General features: G+C 38.1%; 1 protein-coding gene across 1 annotated transcript in view; it reads left to right on the top strand.

Moving 5' to 3' along the window:
* The window catches only part of UNC5C (unc-5 netrin receptor C), a 188,479-nt gene that overhangs the window by 17,818 nt on the left and 148,028 nt on the right, over positions 1–22,633 (top strand). Inside the window, exon 2 of the mRNA XM_032632018.1 lies at positions 13,129–13,350. Coding sequence (XP_032487909.1) covers positions 13,129–13,350 — 222 coding nt within the window. The remainder of the gene's footprint in view (positions 1–13,128; positions 13,351–22,633) is intronic.

A 22,633-nucleotide genomic window follows, 5' to 3' on the forward strand; every position in this document is an offset into this window, starting at 1 on the left:
TCTGAATTCTTTTTCAGGCAGATTGCCTATTTCCTCTTCATTTATTTGGTCCTGGTCCTGTAGGTTTTTACCTTGCTCCTTCATCTGTGACGTATTTTTTGCCATCTCATTTTTTTTTTTTTTTTTTTAATGAGTGAGACTGTGTTCCTGTCTTACTGGTTGTTTGGCCTGAGAATTCCCACAGTGCAGTTTGTAGGCTGTTGGGTAGAGCTGGGTCTTGGTGCTGAGATGAGAACCTCCGTGACACCTCACTCCAATGAATATTCCCTGGGGTCTGAGGTTCTCTGTTAGTCCAGTGGTTTGGACTCAGAGCTCCCACTGCAGGAGCTTCAGCCCAAACCCCAGCTTGTGAAGCAAGATCCTGCAAGCCATGTGGCGTGGCAAAAAAAAAAAAAAAAAGAACAATAACGAAGTAAATAATAAAATTAGACTTGGAAACGAACAGATATGTTAGAAAGAATATAAAAATAAAAATATACACAAATCAACAACCAGACGGTACTGCAGTGCCACAATAGTAAAAAAAAAAAAAAAAGAGGAGGAAGAAAAAAAAAAAAAAATATAAAGGAAAAAAAAGGGGGGGAAGCCTTGGCTGTGGAGGGTGGGGCCTAAGCCAGGGCGAGGTTTGGGTGGTGGGTGGGGCCAATGTTCAGGACCCACAGGGCTGGAAAAGGCCCTGGGGGCCGTCGGGGGTGGGGCTTAGGCTCAAGGAACAGAAGGGGCCCAGGCGTGCCCCCCCAGCCCTGGTCTCAGAGGGCAGGGGACCTCACCTGGGAGCCCAGCAGACTTCCTGGGCTCAAATGGGCAGGGAAAATGCCCTCCTCTCCTCTCCTGCTCCTCCCATCCTGGAGGGCCCCTCCCGCCTGCCTCTCCTGATCTCTCCAGCCTCCCTCCTATGCCTCCCAGGACCCACACAGCTGGGATGGGGCTTTGGAGGGCAGGGGACTGACTGAGAGAGCTCCGCAGGCTGCCCAGTCCCAGTAGGCCAGGCAGTCACCCTCTGCTCTTCTCCCGCTCTTCCCGGAGCATCCCTCCCGCCTGCATCTCCTCATCTCCCCGCTCTCAGGGGCGCCAATCCTGTCTGCCCTCCAATTCTCCTCCCCCCTTGGTCCCCCCACATCCTACCGGTTTACTTGGGGGTTCCTCCCATCTCCTAGGGCAGCAGGGTATCCCACCAATGGCTGGCAGGCACCCTAGTTGTGGGGAGATGCTAACTCAGTGTCTTCCCACACCACCATCTTCACCATCTCAGAATTCTTAATACATTTTTATACAAGGATCCCCAAATTGTCATTCTGCACTGGGCCACACAAATTTCATAGCCAGTCCAGTTTGTAGATATTACTATTGTTATGACACCCTATATTTGTAAATGAGTTTGAAGCACTATAAACTCTAAAATATCTTGTGCATCTGTTAAGCATAATCAAAGTTACCTTTAGTGTAAGCATTTTATTGATCTCCTATAAGTGCCTGACACTATACTAGACTTATGGAAAATACAAATGAAAACTCAGCAGTCCCTGTCTTCAAAGAACTTTCATACTAGAGTTAAGCATTTGTTACATATTTCTGGCTTTTGAAAATCAGGAAGAGTTGCATTACGCTGGTTTCCAAAACTGAAAAGTAGATTTCTCCAAATGTGAGAGGCAAATTTATAGTGCAAAACAGTTAAATGTTCATTTGTAGGTGATCATTTGCAGATAATAATTTTTTCCTTATAAAATACACATACTTGGAGATGATCACTTTTTCCTTGTTAAATACATGTAGATGTAACCATACTGGAGACTTAAATACTCAGCCATTTTCCTTTATAGATTTTGGTTGAAGAGAATTGACTTGCTTGTTTGATTTTTAAAAATTACTCCAGAAAAAAATAGAAGATGAAATTTCAAAGAGAGGAAATTTATGAAATACCACTATATCTGGAAATTAATGCTGACACTTACCATTTTTTTGTCCAGAACAAAGAAAGTATTCTCTTAGCATGCTTAACCTGATGGTGGGGGAGTTGTTATCTGGGCCAGTTTCCATGGTTGAGCATAGTACCCAGGCCATCTGTTGCAAATGAAGAAGGGAAGAATTTCACAACAGCCTGTGAGCCCACTGGTAATCAGTTCATTTGCATTTTGTCATGTCAGTTTCACTATGTATATTTTACTGACTCAGGGTCTTGAAAATTATCTTTATAAAAGTCATTCTTACATCTGACTTGAGTACTGGAAGTGATGTACCATATTGCCTGATGTGAATTAATCTGGGGCATAGACTTAAATACACTGTATATGTATTACAAGAAATATTAATAAACTAATATCCTATGGCTGGTTAAGGCATCTCTGTAGATCAAATTTAAGAGATGGGGTTCATACAGAGACTAGGATGATATATTAACGAAACACTGGATTTATGACATGATGAAAACATTCCAAATGATAGAAATAATTTCTTAGTAAGTTACATATTAAGTGTCATTTAACAAATACCTTGAAAAATCAATACTTGATGAAGCCTCAAACCAAGACATAGAATTACTTCTCTTTCCTTGGAGTGATCCTCTTGTTTTAAAATTCCAAATTAAGGAAATGCAAAATTAGTTTGTCTATACATTTTCTAAATATATCGTATCATTACTGGTTTTTTTTCCCCCAGCACTTAACAGAACGCTGTTTGACTTGAAAACACACGTGTGACTTTTTCTCAGCGTCCATTAGTCTTCCCAATAGTTTACAATAAAATAATCAGAAGAATTTTTTTTGAAAGCAGTTCATATCATTTTATCCACATTTGAACTTCCCTGAAGTCAGGGATGAAGTGAAGGATGAAGAGAGACACACATTGGCCTGGCAGGGTAATCAATTTTTAGTGCTTCTCTATCTTTCTATAGGATGTGAATATATAAGTACTTTTGCTACATTACTGAATAAGGTAAGGTGGTATACAATCATCTTTCCTGCTAAAGGAACAAGGTGTCTTACAATCATCCTTCCTTCTAAAGGAACAAGTCTCACCTTCTAAAACAATGACTGAAAGAAAGGCTTTTTATATTTTACATACCTGAATAAACATATTGTTATGAAATACATACATGTTGTTGTATGTATAAATATACACCTATAGTAAAAAAAAATCAAGTTGACCCTCTGCTTTCATGAGTCATAAAAATTACAAACAACAGTAACATTTTACAGGATTTGAGTCTGATATTTTGTGGCACTTTTATTGGTTATCAGCACTGTCCGTCATTACATATAACAGTAAGCGCTTTGGAAGAGAAAAACAAGAAAAAATGGAATAAGGCCTTCAAGACATCACGCTGATGGATCTGTCAGTCCCTCGGTTCCCCATTCCTTTGCCTTTCTGAACTATGTTTATTTAAGCAGTCTTGAGTGTCTTTGCATATTGACTAAAGAAGCTGAAATTGATGGAAATGAGGTTATCCTTTAGTAAGCTGACAATTTGGGTCCTTGATGTTCAACAATTGAAAAACCAGAAATGATGCCTTGCCAGAAGAAAGTAAATTAAGGAAGTAAAGTGAGAAAGCAAGTTAGAGACAGGAAACGTCATTTACACTGTAGGGTCAGTAATTTATAATTGTGGAGCAGTTTTGAAAGTTAGTTCTGTCAGTGATGCAAGTGAAGCCAGTTTTGACTGCAAAACAGATTGGTAGAGACCAGATATCATTACTGTTTGACAGCTGTCATGTGACCGAGGTGAAAAAGGTCCCAGGCCAGGATTCTTCGTGAGCAAATGTCCCCTTTACCAATGGCCATCTCTCCAAGCAGGGCAACAACTGAATGAGCGATGCAATGAGTTCCAAGATAACATCTTAGCAACCAGTTTTCAACTACCAACACCATAAACTGCATTTGCTGCTGAATCTATGTGCTTTCAAAGAACTTGTAAAAACTTTTAATTTTGGTCTCAGAGTTTTCACTTTATATATTAGCCCAGGGTGCTTAATCAACTTAGGGAATTAATAGTAGTTTTGTTCTCCACTATCCCTCATAGGAAGAAAAATATCAGGCCTAACTTAAGTAGAGTGTATTAGACTCCTTTGACTTTTGTGAAATATAATAATAGGGTTTTTAAAGGCACTTTTATTATTTTCTGTCTTTTACTAGGAATCATGCAGAACCCAAGTTAAAGGAAAACATACTTCAAAGTGGGCAAATATCTCTGATGGTTTTGGGATTTTGTTTATTCTGTGGTGTTGGGACAGCAGGCAGGGAGAAATATGTTTAATAAATTTCAGTGCTATAAAAAATGAGACTTCTGTTCTTCATGTTATTACTCTAATATTATTAATATTGTAATGAAAATTGGTGTGACTAGTCATATAACACATATGGAATTTGAGATATAGTTTCCAAATAAGACTAAACAGCATTTCTAGACTCTAGGCTCTACTGTGTAACTAATACTGGTTGACTTGATGCTGCCATCTATATTTCCAGTGTTGAGAATAATTCTGAGCTTAATAAATATGTTTGGTTGAATGAATGAATATGCCGTGAAGTGGCATCTTTTGAAAATAATGACAGATTTGAATCTGAGCTTAAAGATTTTTAATTCATATTTCTGTATTTCTTCTCAGCTCCTTGCGTAGGATTCAAGGTTTACCTACGAGCCTTATACTTTTCTTTTCTTTTTTTTAAACATCTTTATTGGAGAGTAATTGCTTTACAATGGTGTGTTAGTTTCTGGTTTATAACAAATTGAATCAGCTATACATATACATATATCCCCATGTCTCCTCCCTCGTGCGTCTCCCTCCCACCCTCCTTATCCCACCCCTCTAGGTGGTCACAAAGCACCAAGCTGATCTCCCTGTGCTATGCAACTGCTTCCCACTAGCTAGCTATCTTCCATTTGGTAGTGTATGTATGTCCATGCCACTCTCTTACTTCGTCCCAGCTTACCCTTCCCCCACCCCCCATGTCCTCAAGTCCATTCTCTACACCAGTGTCTTTATTCCTGTCCTACCCCTAGGTTCTTCATAACCATTATTTTTATTTTTTGTTTTCTTTAGATTCCATATATATGTGATAGCATATGGTATTTGTTTTTCTCTTTCTGACTGTGAAAGAGTGATTTGTTTTTCACTCTGAATCACAGACTCTAGATCCATCCACCTCACTAGAAATAGCTCAATTTTGTTTTTATTATGGCTGAGTAATATTCCATTGTATATGTGTGCCACATCTTCTTATCCATTCATCTGTCAGTAGACACTTAGGTTGCTTCCATGTCCTGGCTATTGTAAATAGAGCTGCAATGAACATTGTGGTACATGACTCTTTTTGAATTATGGTTTTCTCAGGGTATATGCCTAGTGGGAATGTTGGGTCATATGGTAGTTCTATTTTTACTTTTTAAGGAAGTTCCATACTGTTCTCCATAGTGGCTGTATCAATTTACATTCTCACCAACAGTGCAAGAGTGTTCCCTTTTCTCCACATCCTCTCCAGCATTTATTGTTTGTAGCTGTTTTGATGATGGCCATTCTGACTGGTGTGAGGTGATACCTTATTGTAGTTTTGATTTGCATTTCTCTAATGATTAGTGATGTTGAGCATTCTTTCACGCGTTTGTTGGCAATCTGTATATCTTCTTTGGAGAAATGTCTATTTAGGTCTTCTGCCCATTTTTGGATTGGGTTGTTTGTTTTTTTGATACTGAGCTGCATGAGCTGTTTATAAATTTTGGAGATTAATCCTTTGTCAGTTGCTTCATTTAGAAATATTTTCTCCCATTCTGAGGGTTGTCTTTTCAACTTGTTTATGATTTCCTTTGCTGTGCAAAAGCTTTTAAGTTTAATTAGGTCCCATTTGTTTATTTTTCTTTTTATTTCCATTTCCCTAGGAGGTGGGTCAAAAAGGATTCTTGCTGTGATTTATGTCATAGAGTGTTCTGCCTATGTTTTCCTCTAAGAGTTTTATAGTGTCAGACCTTACATTTAGGTCTTTAATCCATTTTGAGCTTATTTTTGTGTATGTTGTTAGGGAGTGTTCTAATTTCATTCTTTTACTTATAGCTGTCCAGTTTTCCCACCACCACTTATTGAAGAGGCTGTCTTTTCTCCATATGTGTGTGGATTTATTTCTGAGCTTTCTATCCTGTTCCATTGATCAACATGTCTGTTTCTGTGCCAGTATATTACTATAGCTTTGTAGTATAGTCTGAAGTCTGGGATCCTGATTCCTCCAGCTCCGTTTTTCTTTCTCAAGATTGCTTTGGCTATTCAGGGTCTTTTGTGTTTCCATACAAATTGTGAAAAGTTTGTTCTAGTTATGTAAAAAATGCCATTGGTAGTTTGATAAGGATTTCTTTGAATCTGTAGACTGCTTTGGGTAGTATAGTCATTTTCACAATGTTGATTCTTCCAATCCAAGAATATGGTATATGTCTACATCTGTTTGTATCATCTTTAATTTCTTTCATCAGTGTCTTATAGTCTTCTGCATGCAGGTCTTTTGTCTCCTTAGGTAGGTTTATTCCTAGGTATTTTATTCTTTTTGTTGCAATGGTAAATGGGAGTGTTTCCTTAATTTCTCTTTCAGATTTTTCATCATTAGTGTATAGGAATGCAAGAGATTTCTGTGCATTAATTTTGTATCCTGATACTTTACCGAATTCTTGGATTAGCTCTAGTAGTTTTCTGGCAGCATCGTTAGGATTCTCTATGTATAGTATCATGTCATCTGCAAAAAGTGACAACTTTACTTCTTCTTTTCCAGTTTGTGTTCCTTTTATTTGTTTTTCTTCTCTGATTGCTGTGGCTAAAACTTCCAAAACTATGGTGAATAGTAGTGGTGAGATTGGGCAACCTTGTCTTGTTCCTGATCTTAGTGGAAATGGTTTGTTTTTCACCATTGAGAGCAATGTTGGCTGTGGGCTTGTCATATATGGCCTTTATTATGTTGAGGTAAGTTCCTTCTATACCTACTTTCTGGAGGGTTTTTTATCATAAATGGGCATTGAATTTTGTCGAAAGCTTTTTCTGCATCTATTGAGATAATCATATGGTTTTTCTCCTTCAATTTGTTAATATGGTTTATCACATTGATTGATGTGCGTATATTGAAGAATCCTCGCATTCCTGGGATAAACCCCACTTGATCATGGTGTATGATCCTTTTAATGTGCTGTCGGATTCTGAATGCTAGTACTTTGTTGAGGATATTTGCATATATGTTCATCAGTGATATTGGCCTGTTGTTTTCTTTCTTTGTGACGTCTGGTTTTGCTAACAGGGTGATGGTGGCCTCATAGAATGAGTTTGGGAGTGTTCCTCCCTCTACTATATTTTGGAAGAGTTTGAGAAGTATAGGTGTTAGCTCTTCTCTAAATGTTTGATAGAATTCGCCTGTGAAGCCATCAGTCTCAATTTCAGTGCTTGTGATTGGTCTGTTTATATTTTCTATTTCTTCCTGGTTCAGTCTTGGAAGGTTGTGCTTTTCTAAGAATTTGTCCATATCTTCCAGGTTGTCCATTTTATTGGCCTATAGTTGCTTGTAGTAATCTCTTATGATCCTTTGTATTTTTGCAGTATCAGTTGTTACTTCTCCTTTTCCATTTCTAATTGTATTGATTTGAGTCTTCTCCCCCTTTTTTTTTTTGTTTTTTTTTGCCGTACTTGGGCCTCTCACTATTGTGGCCTCTCCAGTTGCGAAGGATGGGCTCCAGATGTGCAGGCTCAGCGGCCATGGCTCACGAGCCTAGCCGCACTGTGGCATGTGGGATCTTCCCAGACTGGGGCACGAACCCGCGTCCCCTGCATCGGCAGGTGGACTCTCAACCACTGCGCCACCAGGGAAGCCCAAGTCTTCTCCCTTTTTTTCTTGATGAGTCTGGCTAATAGTTTATCAATTTTGTTTATCTTCTCAAAGAACAAGCTTTTAGTTTTATTGATCTTTGCTGCTCTTTCCTTCAGTTCTTTTTCATTTATTTCTGATCTGATCTTCATGATTTCCTTCCTTCTGCTAACTTTGGGGTTTTATTGTTCTTCTTTCTCTAATTGCTTTAGGTGTAAGGTTAGGTTTTTTATTTGAGGTGTTTCTTATTTCTTGAGGTAGGATTGTATTGCTATAAACGTCCCCCTTAGAACTGCTTTTGTTGCATCCCATAGGTTTTGGATCACCTTATTTTCATTGTCATTTGTTTCTAGGTATTTTTTGATTTCCTCAGTGATCTCTTGGTTATTAAGTAGTGTATTGTTTAACCTCCATGTGTTTGTATTTTCTACAGGTTTTTTCCTGTAATTGAGATCTAGTTTCATAGCATTGCAGTCAGAAAAGATGCTTGATATGATTTCAATTTTCTTAAATTTACCAAGGCTTGATTTGTGACCCAAGATATGGTCTATCCTGGAGAACATTCCATGAACACTTGAGAAGAAAGTGTATTCTGTTGTTTTTGGATGGAATGTTCTATAAATATCAGTTAAGTCCATCTTGTTTAATGTGTAATTTAAAGCTTGTATTTCCTTATTTTTTTTCATTTTGGGTGATCTGTCCAGTGGTGAAAGTGGGATGTTAAAGTCCTCTACTATGATTGTGTTACTGTCAATTTCCCCTTTTATGGCTGTTAGCATTTGCCTTATGGTTTGAGGTGCTCCTATGTTGGGTGCCTAAATATTTAAAATTGTTATTTCTTCTTGAATTGATCCCTTGATCATTATATAGTGCCCTTCTTTGTCTCTTGTAATAGTCTTTATTTTAAAGTCTGTTTTGTCTGATATGAGAATTGCTACTCCATTGTTCTTTTAATTTCCATTTGCATGGTATGTCTTTTTCCATCCCCTCACTTTCTGTCTGTATGTGTCCCTAGGTCTGAAGTGGGTCTCTTGTAACAGCATATATATGGGTCTTGTTTTTCTGTCCATTTAACCAGTTTATGTCTTTTGGTTGGAGCATTTAATCCATTTACATTTAAAATAATTATTGATATGTATATTCCTATGACCATTTTCTTAATTGTTTTGGGTTTGTTATTGTACATCTTTTCCTTCTCTTGTGTTTCCTGCCTAGAGAAGTTACTTTAGCATTTGTTGTAAAGCTGGTTTGGTGGTGCTTAATTCTCCTAGCTTTTGCTTGTCTCTAAAGGTTATTATTTCTCCATCGAATCTGAGTGAGATCCTTGTTGCATAGAGTAATCTTGGTTTTAGGTTTTTCCCTTTCATCACTTTAAATATGTCCTGCCACTCCCTTCTGGCTTGAATAGTTTCTGCTGAAAGATCAGCTGTTAACCTTATGGGGATTCCCTTGTATGTCATTTGTTGTTTTTCTCTTGCTGCTTTTAATATTTTTTCTGTGTATTTAATTTTTGATAGTTTGATTAATAAGTGTCTTGACATGTTTCACCTTGGATTTATCCTGTATGGGACTCTCTGTGCTTCCAGGAGTTGAGTGACTATTTCCTTTCCCATATTAGGGAAGTTTTCAACTATGATCTCTTCAAATGTTTTCTCAGCCCCTTTCTTTTTGTCTTCTTTTTCTGGGACCCCTATAATTCAACTGTTGGTGCATTTAATTGTTGTCCCAGACGTCTCTGAAACTGTCCTCAATTCTATATTTTCTTTATTCTGCTCTGCAGTAGTCATTTCCACTATTTTATCTAACAGGTCACTTATCCGTTCTTCTGCTATAACTTATCAGTTATTCTGCTATTGTTTCCTTCTAGAGAATTTTTAATTTCATTTATTGTGTTGTTCATCATTGTTTGCTCATTAATTCTTCTAGGTCCTTGTTAAATGTTTCTTGTATTTTCTCCATTCTATTTCCAGACTTTTGGATCATCTTTACTATCACTACTCTGCTTTACTATCACTACTCTGAATTCTTTTTCAGGTAGACTGCCTATTTCCTCTTCATTTGTTTAGTCTGGTGGGTTTTTACCTTGCTCCTTCATCTGCTGTGTGTTTCTCTGTCTTCTCATTTTGCTTAACTTACTGTGTTTGGGGTCTCCTTTTCACAGGCTGTAGGTTTGTAGTTCCCGTTGTTTTTGGTGTCTGCCCCCAGTGGCTATGGTTGGTTCAATGGGTTTTGTAGGCTTCATCGTGCAGGGTACTAGTGCCTGTTGTCTGGTGGATTAGGCTGGATCTTGTCTTTCTGGTGGACAGGACCACGTCCGGTGGTGTGTTTTGGGGTGTCTGTGACCTAATTATGCTTTTAGGCAGCCTCTCTGCTAATGGGTGGTGTTGTGTTACTGTCTTGCTAGTTGTTTGGCATGGGGTGTCCAGCACTGCAGCTTTCTGGTCGCTAGGTGGAGCTGGGTCTTAGAATTGAGACGGAGAACTCTCGGAGAGCTTTCGCCATTTGATATTATGTGGAGCCAGGAGATCTCTGGTGGACCGATGTCCTGAACTTGGCTCTGCCACCTCAGAGGCCCAGGTGTGACATCCGGCCAGAGCACCAAGACCCTGTCAGCCACACGGCTCAAAAGAAAAGGGAGAAGAAAAGAAATTAAGAAAGAAAGAAAAAAGCAAAATAAAACGAAGTTAGTAAAAGTAAAAAAAATTAAAATGTAATTTAAAAAAAGAAAAGAAAGAAAGAAGAGAGCAACTAAACCAAAACAGAAATCTACCATGGTAACAAGTGCTAAAAACTATACTAAAAGAAAAACAAAAATAAACCAAAAAAAAAAGAAAAAAGGACAGAGCTATACAGACCAAATCACACAAAGAAGCATACACATACACACTTACAAAAAGGAAAAAAAAATATATATCATTGCTCCCAAAGTCCACTGCCTCAATTTTGGGATGATTCGTTGTCTATTCAGGTGTTCCGCAGATGTAGGGTACATCAAGTTGATTGTGGACATTTAATCCGCTACTCCTGAGGCTGCAGGGAGAGATTTCCCTCTCTTCTTTGTTCACACAGTTCCTGGGATTCAGCTTTGGATCTGAACCCGCCTCTGTGTGTAGGTCGCCTGAGGGCATCTGTTCTTCGCTCAGACAGGACGGGGTTAAAGGATCCGCTGATTCGGGGGCTCTGGCTCAGTCAGGCTGGGGAGTGGGAGGGGCACGGAGTGCGGGGCGGGCCTGCGGCGGCAGAGGCCGGCGTGACGTTGCACCAGCCTGAGGCGCGCCGTGCGTTCCCCCGGGGAAGTTGTCCCTGGATCACGGGACCCTGGCGGTGGCGGGCTGCACAGGCTCCCCGGAAGGGAGGTGTGGAGAGTGACCTGTGCTCGCACACAGGCTCCTTGGTGATGGCAGCTGCAGCCTTAGCGTCTCATACCTGTCTTTGGGATCCATGCTGATAGCTGCAGCTCGCACACCAGGAAACAAAGAGGGAAGAAAAAGTCTCTTGCCTCTTGGGCAGCTCCAGACTTTTCCCGGACTCCCTCCTGTCTAGCTGTGGTGCACTAACCCCCTGCAGGCTGTGTTCACGCCGCCAACCCCAGTCCTCTCTGTGGGATCCGACCGAAGCCCGAGCCTCAGCTCCCAGCCCCGCCCGCCCCAGCGGGTGAGCAGACAAGCCTCTCGGGCTGGTGAGTGCCAGTCGGCCCCGATCCTCTGTGCGGGAATCTCCCCGCTTTGCCCTCCACACCCCTGTGGGTGCGCTCTGCTCCGCGGCACCGAAGCTCCCCCCTCCGCCTCCCGCAGTCTCCGCCCGCGAAGGGGCTTCCTAGTGTGTGGAAAGCTTTCCTCCTTCACAGCTCCCTCCCACTGGTGCAGGTCCCGTCCCTATTCTTTTGTCTCTGTTTATTCTTTTTTCTTTTGCTCTACCCAGGTACGTGGGGAGTTTCTTGCCTTTTGGGAAGTCTGAGGTCTTCTGCCAGCATTCAGTAGGTGTTCTGTAGGAATTGTTCCACATGTAGACGTATTTCTGATGTATTTGTAGGGGGGGAAGGTGATCTTCATGTCTTACTCTTCCGCCATCTTAAAGGTCGAGCCTTATACTTTTCAAATAATTTTTTCTAATGAAGTTCCTCTTGCTTTTGTCAGCTCTCAAGGCTAACACAGTGTAGTGGGAGGTGCAGTGCTATGTTGGGAAGATCACAGTTTTTGATGGTGACAAAATTGGGTTCTGATCCCAGTTCAGCTATTTACCGCCTGAGTTTTCAGGTAGTAAATAGCAGAACTGGGATCAGTTATCCTCCCAGATGTTGAGTTTTGCCATGTGTAAAAATGAGAATAATCATCTAAATCCTTAATTGAACAACCAGTCAACAGACCTAACATACTGCCTAGTTCATAGCAGGCCCTCAAATTACTTAACTAGATAATATATGAATCATTATTGTTATCCAGCCAGGTTTGGTTGCCCAATATGCAGCAAGTCAAAATGCAGAGATGCCTAGGTTTGCAGGAAAGACAGGGTTTATTCACAAGGCAGCCAAGTAAGGAAATTAGGAATAAGTCTCAGAAGCACTTCCACAAAGGCAAGGGCTTGGGGGTATTTATGAGGAAAAATAAAGAAACAGGGTGGTCTAAGGCATGGGGAGCATGGGGAAGGGTGATTGGAAAAAGATGCAGTAGTTGTTGTTCCACACAGGTGTAACTCATCTACAGGCTTCTGTTCACTCAAAAATGAAGGCCTGGGCTTCCCTGGTGGCGCAGTGGTTGAGAGTCTGCCTGCCGATGCAGGGGACACAGGTTCGTGCCCCAGTCCAGGAAGATCCCACATGCCGCGGAGCGGCTGGGCCAGTGAGCCATGGCCGCTGAGCCTGCGCGTCCGGAGCCTGTGCTCCACAACGGGAGAGGCCACCACAATGAGAGACCCACGTACCACAAAAAGAAAAAAACAAAAAAAGAAGGCCCTTTGCAAGATCTGAGGGTGGAGTTTTCAGCCCTCTGATGTCAAAAGATCACCCAGTGTACACTCACGTGTGCCCAGTTGAAGGGTCAGTGGTCCTATCCAGTTTTAACCAGCTTAGCTCAGAGTAGACACAGCTAACTCCAAGTTCCTGGAAAATGACTCAAGCAAACATCTTATTGTTTAGGCAAGGTGCTCTTGGAGGACATGCAAGTCTTTTGTAGACCTTGATTAATGAAGGCAGGTGAAATGGATTTGACTAATGAATACCCACAGTTTCATTATTTTTGAAAGAGTAGCAAGTGAAAAGAAAATGGCTACAATGTTTTGAACATTTTTCACTTTCTTCTTGTTTTACCAGAGGACGACTTTTTTCATGAACTCCCAGAAACCTTTCCATCTGATCCACCTGAGCCTCTGCCACATTTCCTTATTGAGCCTGAAGAAGCTTATATTGTGAAGAATAAGCCTGTGAACCTGTATTGTAAAGCCAGTCCTGCCACCCAGATCTACTTCAAGTGCAATAGTGAATGGGTTCATCAGAAGGACCACATAGTAGATGAAAGGGTAGACGAAACCTCTGGTGAGTTTTCCATTGCATTTGGACTGCTGTTTAGGATTCACTTACTACTTTGGCATGTTGTCATATTGTTCTTTCAATTATTGAAATTGAAAATAGAATTACTATCCTTTGGTAAAAAGTTTTAAATCAGTTTGGTTAAGATTTGGTGATCTCTTTCCATGCATTGCAAAGTAAAACGTGATGAGTAAATCTTGATTTGATTCCTGTTAGACTGCATAGAATTAAGGCATGGTTCATGCTTAAGAAGATAAATAATGAGAGTGAATAGACTGAATTATGGTAAATAAATACCCCAGTAAAAGATGACCTTGAATTTCACTTGTGTGTCAAGTCTGGTGTCAGGTCTAAATATCCTGGGATTGAGGAACATGTTCAATTAAGGATAAATTGTAGATGTTTACATGACTGTCAAATGTTAATTTCCATGCATTGTTTCCCCTTAGATATTCTTAAATAATTTGTAAACATGGTAGACTCAAAATATTCTGTACCTTTAACTTACATCTAAAAATGAATCCTAATTACCTAATTCTTGGCTAAAGTTAAATCAAGAGTGATTGAGAATAGTGATATTGTGGGATCCACAAAGAGAAGTTGTGGGTGTAGACTCCATCTGGGTGGGTCTTCATCAGAGTATCTTTGCTTCTGGCATTGTTAAAACTCCTGGCTTTATTGCTCTGTAAACATCATTCTTAATAGTAAAATACTAAAGGCAAAGAGGATGAAGTAGATCTTAATAAACGGTGGGATTTACACTGGCTATAAAGGAAACTTTCTTGATAGGAAGTCTTTATTCCACAATGGGTAAGTTAAGATAGTTCTGGAAACCCCTAGAGTTATTTTAAACTTAAAAGATATATATCTTTCTATAGAGATTCAACATTTTTTGGTCTCCAGTAGGAAGAATAACAATTTGAACTTTCACATCCCTTCTAGATCTGTGATTTTACATTGACATGTATTTTAAAAATTAAGACTTTATTGATCAATATGTCCAAGCTAAATAGTGACAAATATGATAAAAGTGAAAGCATTTAAATATCTTCATTTTCTTTCATAAATATCTCTACGTACCAAAATGGATACATGTTTTCAAAATTCAATTGTAATTAATTCATATTTGTATCCAAATGTTGGTTAATGAGGGGCAAGCAGTGACCAGCATTTGAAGGAAATCTGCTTTCAGTGTCTCTAATAATAAAGAGCTGTTAGGTGATGGAGCATAAATATAACAGACTGTGAGAGGCCTGAGAAGAGGCATCTTTAAAAAAAAAATGCATGCGAGACATATACTTATGTAACACAAATGGTCTTAGAAAATCAGGTGGCAGCTCTACATAATTGTCAATTTGTGAATCAATATGCTCACTGCATGCAAGCTGATGACTATAGAAATAACTGGGTATCCAACTGTATGGTCTCTTCCTTCAGGGAATTGGTCTGTTACACCTCTTGGTCTAATTACTCAGTAAATAACTCCACCAGATGTCTTCAAAATCTCCTGAATTGAGTTTTATTTGTTTCAGCTCATTTATTTGTAAAGATTTCAAACACACACATTTTAATAGTAAGAGGAAAAGAAAGAAATCACAAAACTAAAATGAGAGTCATAAACATACTTAGGCTTGTCTTTACTAGATTAATGAAAAAGCTTTTATAGGAAGATTGTAAATAAAGACAAAAGTGCTCTGATACGGAGCACCTCTAGCAGCTTTATGCTATCTTGGTAATGTGTGTGTGTGTATGTGTTTGTGTGTGTGTGTATTTTTATTTTCTTTTTAAAAGACATTTCCTCTCCATAAAGCATTATATATATATTTTTTACTATTTCCACATAAAATTAATTACTATTGCATATACCAATGATTAAAAATACTTCTTAAAGCAACTATAAATGAAAATATATGGCATGTTTCAAGTTCAGAAGGGAATAGAGTAGAGCTAAGGAAAGTCTTATCAGCCCTAATACTTGCATAGTATTCATATTTGGAGTGGAACACAACATACATTTTTGTTGTCTTTTGTTTTGATGCAAAACTGTACAAGATAGTGAGCATCCAGGGGAATGATTACCTTTAGATTTAGGAAAAAGACAGAGATACCCACAGATACTAGTATTATTTGGTATTGTTCTTAACACACTAGCCAATGCAATTAGACAAGACAAACAATTGAAAAACAGAAAAATTATAAAGCAGGTTGAAGACTATCATTTGGACAAATATGATTTTGTAGATCTGGAAAACGTATGCAGTTTCATAGGAAAAAATTGAAAAAACATTAAGAGAATATAGAAAAGTGGCTGCTAAAAGATATACATAACCCATCAACTTTTCTAAATACAGTCGATTCAAATTATAATGGAATAAAATACATAATTTACAATAACAATGTAAAAAATGTAGATACAAAGCTATCAAGAAATTTGTAGAATTTTAGAAGAATATAAAAATCTAGGGCTTCCCTGGTGGCGCAGTGGTTGAGAGTCCGCCTGCCGATGCAGGGGACACGGGTTCGTGCCCTGGTCTGGGAAGATCCCACGTGCCGCGGAGTGGCTAGGCCCGTGAGCCATGGCCGCTGAGCCTGCACATCCGGAGCCTGTGCTCCACAACGGGAGAGGCCACAACAGTGAGAGGCCCGCGTACCGCAAAAAAAAATCTACTCAGAGACCAAAAAAAATAGAATGACTTGAATAAATAGAAAGACATATCTTGTTCTTAGATAGAAAGACAATATTTTTAAATGTTTGCTATTTGTAAATGAATCCATAAAGTCGCCAACATTGTATGAAAAATAATTTGTGAAAATAGCTGGAAGAATTATAAAATAGTAGCATAATAAGGAAATACCAGCTTTTTATAAGTGTATTATAAGGCTAAAGAAGTTTGATCATAGCAAAGAATAAGATACACAGATTAAAGGACCAAAATAGAAACTAGGAAATAAAATCTAAGGCATTTTACAATATGTTGAAGATGATTTTTAAACCCACAACGTAGGCAGTTAGAAAAGTAATAAATAAATAAATAAAGCTTGAGTTCTAGATCATTCTCTAGAATAAACTGAATTCTAGATGTTAGGGCTTAACATCATCATCATTATCATCATCATCACTGTCATCATTGTTGTCATTGGTAGTCATCACCATCGTCACTAGGAGAAAATTTTGGCAATTTTTTGGTTGGTTGTTTGGTTTCAATGGTGATCAAAGCTTTTTTAATGAAGACAAAATCCAGAAGCTTTATAAGAAAACATTATTTTTTGAAAAATCATTATTAAATTTAAATAAAGCAAGAAAAGCACAAAAACCAAGGGACAGATATATACTAATCAAAGTGCTAATTTAATTAATATATTACTAGCTCTTAAAATATGTTAAGAAAAAGATCTGCAACCCAGTATAAAAAATTGAGCAGAGTTTCAAAATGGAGGTATAGGAAAAGAAATGTAAATGGTAAATACGCATCTAAGAAAATGTTGTCAAGATCAGAACAGTTCTTAGTATACAGTGTTGATGAAGGAGTGGGATAGGGGTATTTCATACTTTGTTGATGAGGTCGCAAATTGATGTAATCTTTTTGAAGATCAATTTGAAAATACCTATCAATATTTAAATGTATACACTCTTTCACTCAGTAACTACAAGTTTAGGAACTATCTAAAAATAGAATTCCTAATGAGCGCAAAGACTTGTGTGAAAGGTGGTCCATTGCACCCTTGTTGCAGTTAGGCTATCAAGGGCTGATCAACTCTAGGATGGAATACTGTGCTGCTTTGTAAAACAGTGAGGTTTCTCCATATGTGAAGCTGTAGAAAAATCTCTCAGATAAAATATGAAATGAAAACCAAAGTACAGAACATTGTGTGCAATATGTCCTTATTATGGAAAAAAGAGAATGCACATGTATTTGTCTATGCATTGGGATTTTTTTGAGAAACATACAAGCAGTTGACAGGTCAGAATCTGGGGCAGTAAGATACTTCTTTTATTGTTTGATTTTTGTTCAATCCTGTGAACATTTTATTTTCTTGATAGATAATGAAACCTGAGTTTTAAAAGCCCAAACTACTTTATTGCGTCTTTTTGCCTGTTATCATAAATCTCCAATCTGTACAACTACTGGAAGTGGGGGGATTTGTAGGCCTCATATTAGAGCTCTTTGCTTTCCTGTGAGATCAGAACAGTGTGAATGGAATTGAACTGCTCGGTTTGGGGGTTTTTTCCTCTGATCACCTGCAACTTTGGTGCTCAACTCTTTATTTAATACAGTCTGAGTATTGTTTTGTTATGGGCCTTAGTGATTCTTAATATCAAGAAATGTTAGGATACATTGTCTTGAAATATATTACAAATTAGAGAAATTTTCTTGGCATTTTAAAAATCAAATTGGTTCTTAGCTGATAGGACAGAGAGAAGTCATTGCAAAAAGTTTGTTTTTATAGGTCCCTCTACCTTAGAATAATGATATCTGGAAGCATGTGGCATCAGGTACATGGCCTTGCAACTAAGAAAAATCAACTGCGTTCAGGAAAATCTCCATCAGAAGTACGTTTTAATTAAAAAACTACAAAAGAACAAAACAAAAAAGAACAAAAGTTTCTCTCCAATTCACAAAATTCTTCCTTTTAATATGCTCTCTTGCTCTGAAGTATTAAGTAAATGATTATTTATATTCACTGAGCAGAGCTATATACCATTGATCATAAAATATACTGGTTAAAGATCATTCATTACTGTTACTGTTTGCTTTTCCATCATTTAAATCACGTTTGCATTTCTTGCAAACATGTAATATTAAGAAGCAGAAAAGTGGAAAGCAGCATATATTAGATGGTTTAGAAATTTTCAATGTTGAGAAGCTCTTGATTTGATAATATAGTAATAAGTACCCATGTTCCTTTCAGGATTCCGAAGAAATTTTGATCTACTCAAAATTTTATGGTTACATTTTTACGAAAAGCTCAGGCTTGGTTGCTTGCTTTCTATTTACTTGAAGCCTTTTCAACCCTTGTTTCCATGGTGCCTAAGATTCACCATTGAAAAGTAAATATTTCCCCTCTGTGAAGAACCAAGGGAGTTTAGAAAACCTCAGTTGGCTTGAAATTTTACTAAACCCTAGGTTTTCCCTTTTCATCTTTTTTTGCTCACAATAGCAGAATATTATCAATAGGACCAACACAGAGAGTTCCAAGCTTTATACTGAATGTCATGTATTATGACATTTAGTCATCACAGCAATCTTATGAGATAATTTTGGGATTCTCCTTTTGCAAATGAGAAAACTGAGGCTCAGAACCCAGGGTTCTCTGATTCCAAAGCCTCTGCTCTTGGCCCTGTAGTCAGTGTCTCCCTAAATTCTACCATAACTTTGAACACATAACTAAATTGAGCTAAAAAAAGAGCTGTGTAATACAATTATCCCTTTTCTCAGGAAAGAAAATCTGGTTCCAAATGTCAGCTAAACATTTATCTTTCATGGTATTCATCTCCCTTCTTGCCTTGTGTCAAGTTTTTCATATGTGACCCTTTGTGGTTCTTTAATAATTAAGATAGTGCTTATTAGGATTTGATTATTTTTATTTGTGAAGGTATTTAACATTTGGACAAATAGAAAAATTGGAAAGAATTTCAATTGGTGAGCAAAAGGTGAGCCTTAACAGAAAAAAAAGAAATTGATGAAGAGAAGCTATACTTGGATACAAATTAAATTGCCTTTACTCAAGACAGAGCTTTTAAAAACTATATTGTGCTCACTCAGGTCCCTATTTGTTACAAGAGTGGCACAGCTGAAATTCTTTGTCCTCTTGTCTTCCTATTTTAGATACCTCTTTATTCCATTCCATCAGCAAAAACAGAAATCTCAGCTTTATCCCTTCTTTCAATAGCCAAAGTGATCAGCAAATACTGCTAATTCCTTCTCAGAATTCTCCCATAAAACGTCCTTCTGTTTTTACTTCTTGATGCTACTCCCCTAGTATAGGCCTTAATTATATACCTCTTAGATTATTTAAATAGCCTCCTACACTTTCTTGGTGTCAGCCTTTCTCCTCAGCAATTAATTCTCCAGGTAGTTATAGGCCTAAAGAACAGGCCCGAGTGTTTATATCATTCCATTTCTTAAAATATACGTCTTTCCTTTGTCCATGGAATAAAGCATATCCTCCTTGGTCATATATTCCAAAGCTTCAGTACAGTCTGTTCTTTTTTTTTTTGCGGTAAGCGGGCCTCTCACTGACGTGACCTCTCCCGTTGCGGAGCACAGGCTCCGGACGCGCAGGCTCAGCAGCCATGGCTCACGGGCCCAGTCGCTCCATGGCATGTGGGATCTTCCCGGAACGGGGCACGAACCCATGTCCCCTGCATTGGCAGGCGGACCCTCAACCACTGCGCCACCAGGGAAGCCCCGTACAGTCTGTTCTTAATCAAACTTTCTAGCCTTATTTTAATAGTTTCTCCCCCACCGCATGCTCCGTATGCTAGGCCAGTTTGGTTTTTCCTCTTAAACTGTGTTCAGTGAACCACCAGTGTCTTATAAGTGCTATTTGGGGAAAAAACAAAAAGGAAACAAACAAAAATCTTTGCGGTCAAATAATTTCGGAAGCACTGCAATAATTATATTCCCCTTTTGGAGAAAGTATAAAGTATATTTGCATGTAGAAGTCCCAGGAAAGTCCCAGAAGTGGAAAAATATTTTTTAACCTCATATTGTTTTGGTAGCTGAACTCTTTTTCTCAGAACCTCTGTTAAAATATCATGAGAACTTAATGTCACACCAAGACATGATTTAGAATATGCTGCTCATACATTTTCAAAGGGAAATTATGTAAGATTTGTTTAAATTTTATTAAATGAATGCAAATACTCTACACTTTTGTGTCTTAGGATCCTAGAAGGTTTAAGCTGTGAGACTGTAACAGTCATTTAAACTCAATGAATTATTGGCATGCTTCTCATTAAATTATATTAAAGTGAGCATAATCAGTTTTCTGTTATCATGACTTAATGGTGCTACTTTTGTCATATGGAGCTTTAGGAAATAGGTCTGGTCAGCTCCTGGCCTATTCCTAATTTTAGTTATTTGAAAGGGACAGTTATCACTTCTCCTTTCCCAAGTTCTCTCTCCTCTTCAGTCTAAACATTATGAGCTGAAGAGTAAGCTCCATGAATTCAGGGATTATGTCTATCTTTTTTGCTATCTAGCTCCATGCTTAACTTGGTGTTGGGTTCTTAGTAGGTGCTCAATAAATGTGTGTTGTATGAAATAATGTTTCTTTATACCATACTTTCCTCCATCCTACCTCTGTTAAAATCCTACTCATTCTTTTTTTTTTTTTTTTTTTTTGCAATACGCGGGCCTCTCCCTCCCTGCCGTGGCCTCTCCCATTGCGGAGCACAGGCTCCGGACGCGCAGGCTCAGCGGCCATGGCTCACGGGCCCAGCCGCTCCGCGGCATGTGGGATCTTCCCGGACCGGGGCACGAACCCGTGTCCCCTGCATCGGCAGGCGGACTCTCAACCTGTGCCACCAGGGAAGCCCAAAAAATCCTACTCATTCTTAAAGAAGTATCTCAAAAGCAATATCATAGGTGAATCCTTCTATAAAACCCCAAGTCATAGCATAAACATGTCCGCATTTCACTTATGTGTGCTTCCATTTTCATTATACTCATAAATGTGAAATGTATATGTGTATTATACATAAGAAGTTATCAATATTCAGTGATTTTTGAGGTACAAAAATGGCAGTTTCTTATAATTCAATATCATATGTTATTTATGATATATATAAAATCTCTGTCTCTTCAACTAGATTGGAATGGTATGGTAGGGCCTGTGTTTTGTAAAGCTTTGTCTTTTGTAGTTTATAACATATGGCATTGAGCACAAGAGATGATGAATAAAAGTTTGTTTGTGAGATTGTAGCCATTCATCCTACTAAATTTGGGTAACTGAAATGTAGTGATACATACTAATGATGTTTTTATTTGGAATACTTCATGAATAGGTAATTTGAGAAATGCACAAAGCATAATCTTCTATAAGAGTAGTTACTTTACACATTAAATACACACAATTTTCAGACCAGTTGTTATTCTCCATGCAAAATAATTACTGTAAACTTAGTTCTCATTAATAGAATTAATATTTTCAAAAGGAAGTTAGGTGGGCTTTGTTTAAATTTTAGTAAATGATGCATAAAATTTGGAAGCCCTATTTGAACTTTATTCCATATTTTGTTATGTCATTCAGTGGGAGTATTGCCTTTGCGAGAACAGAGCCTTATATTTGTAATATGTGTCTGCCAATGAAGATAAATGATTCCGGAATATAAATCAATTATTTATTTGATTTCCTTCTCAAAGGTCCTTCTTTCAATACTGGAAACTAACAATTTTTTCTTTTTGGTATGAGGCTAGCCCCAAAATAAAAATAGAAAACTGGCAAGGATCCATGTAGTACATTAAGGCTTTTCCACTGAGTCAATCAGGTAACTTGGCAAGAAAGTAGTTACCAGTTAGTGATAACAGAATATTAATTATCCCGAAATATATACTTTTTCATATTCTTCATTTTTTAGTGCTCACAATTGATTTATCCTAATTTCACATCGACATTTTCTTTAAACACCGGGGTTCACATGGCCAACGTATCCCAGCTGCAATTACAAAAGTTGGTTGGATTGGAGTTCCAGAACTTGGATTTTAGTTGCTTTCATTCCATTCTAGCATGAAAATAGTCTTGGCTAGCTGAGTGATTTGGGCTCTCACTGTATGTAAAGATGGCTTTTGTTTCCATTCTCTTCCTAACGTACAAACAGAAGTGAGTACTTGAAAAATTGGGGGCTACACATTTGGATTCCTTTTGTTTCTAATATGTCATTGTCATGAAGTTTTTATTGTTGTATATTTTATAATTCCAATATTTGCAAACATCAATATTATAGATTCTGTACATACTGCATGCAACACACCCTGACTACACCATATTTACAGAACTATATAATTTTAATTCAGTTTTATCCCATGGGGAAGATTTTTAAGATTTGAATTACATACTGTGTAGAAAAATGTAACACCATGTATTTTTTAATACATGATTGTATTAAACATGATTGTAGAGTAAGAACATGATTAAAGTAAAGGCAAGAACACATCACATCTTTCAATGCAGTTTTAGCTAGCTGTGTTTCATTAGAGGAAAACAGAAATTTTCTAAAATTATATACAGCGAGAGTTTTTAATGTAATGAACACAAAGGAATTCTCCCTTGCCAGATAACACTT

This window comes from Phocoena sinus, chromosome 5 (assembly GCF_008692025.1).
Source record: "Phocoena sinus isolate mPhoSin1 chromosome 5, mPhoSin1.pri, whole genome shotgun sequence".
NCBI classification, from domain to species: Eukaryota; Metazoa; Chordata; class Mammalia; order Artiodactyla; family Phocoenidae; genus Phocoena; species Phocoena sinus.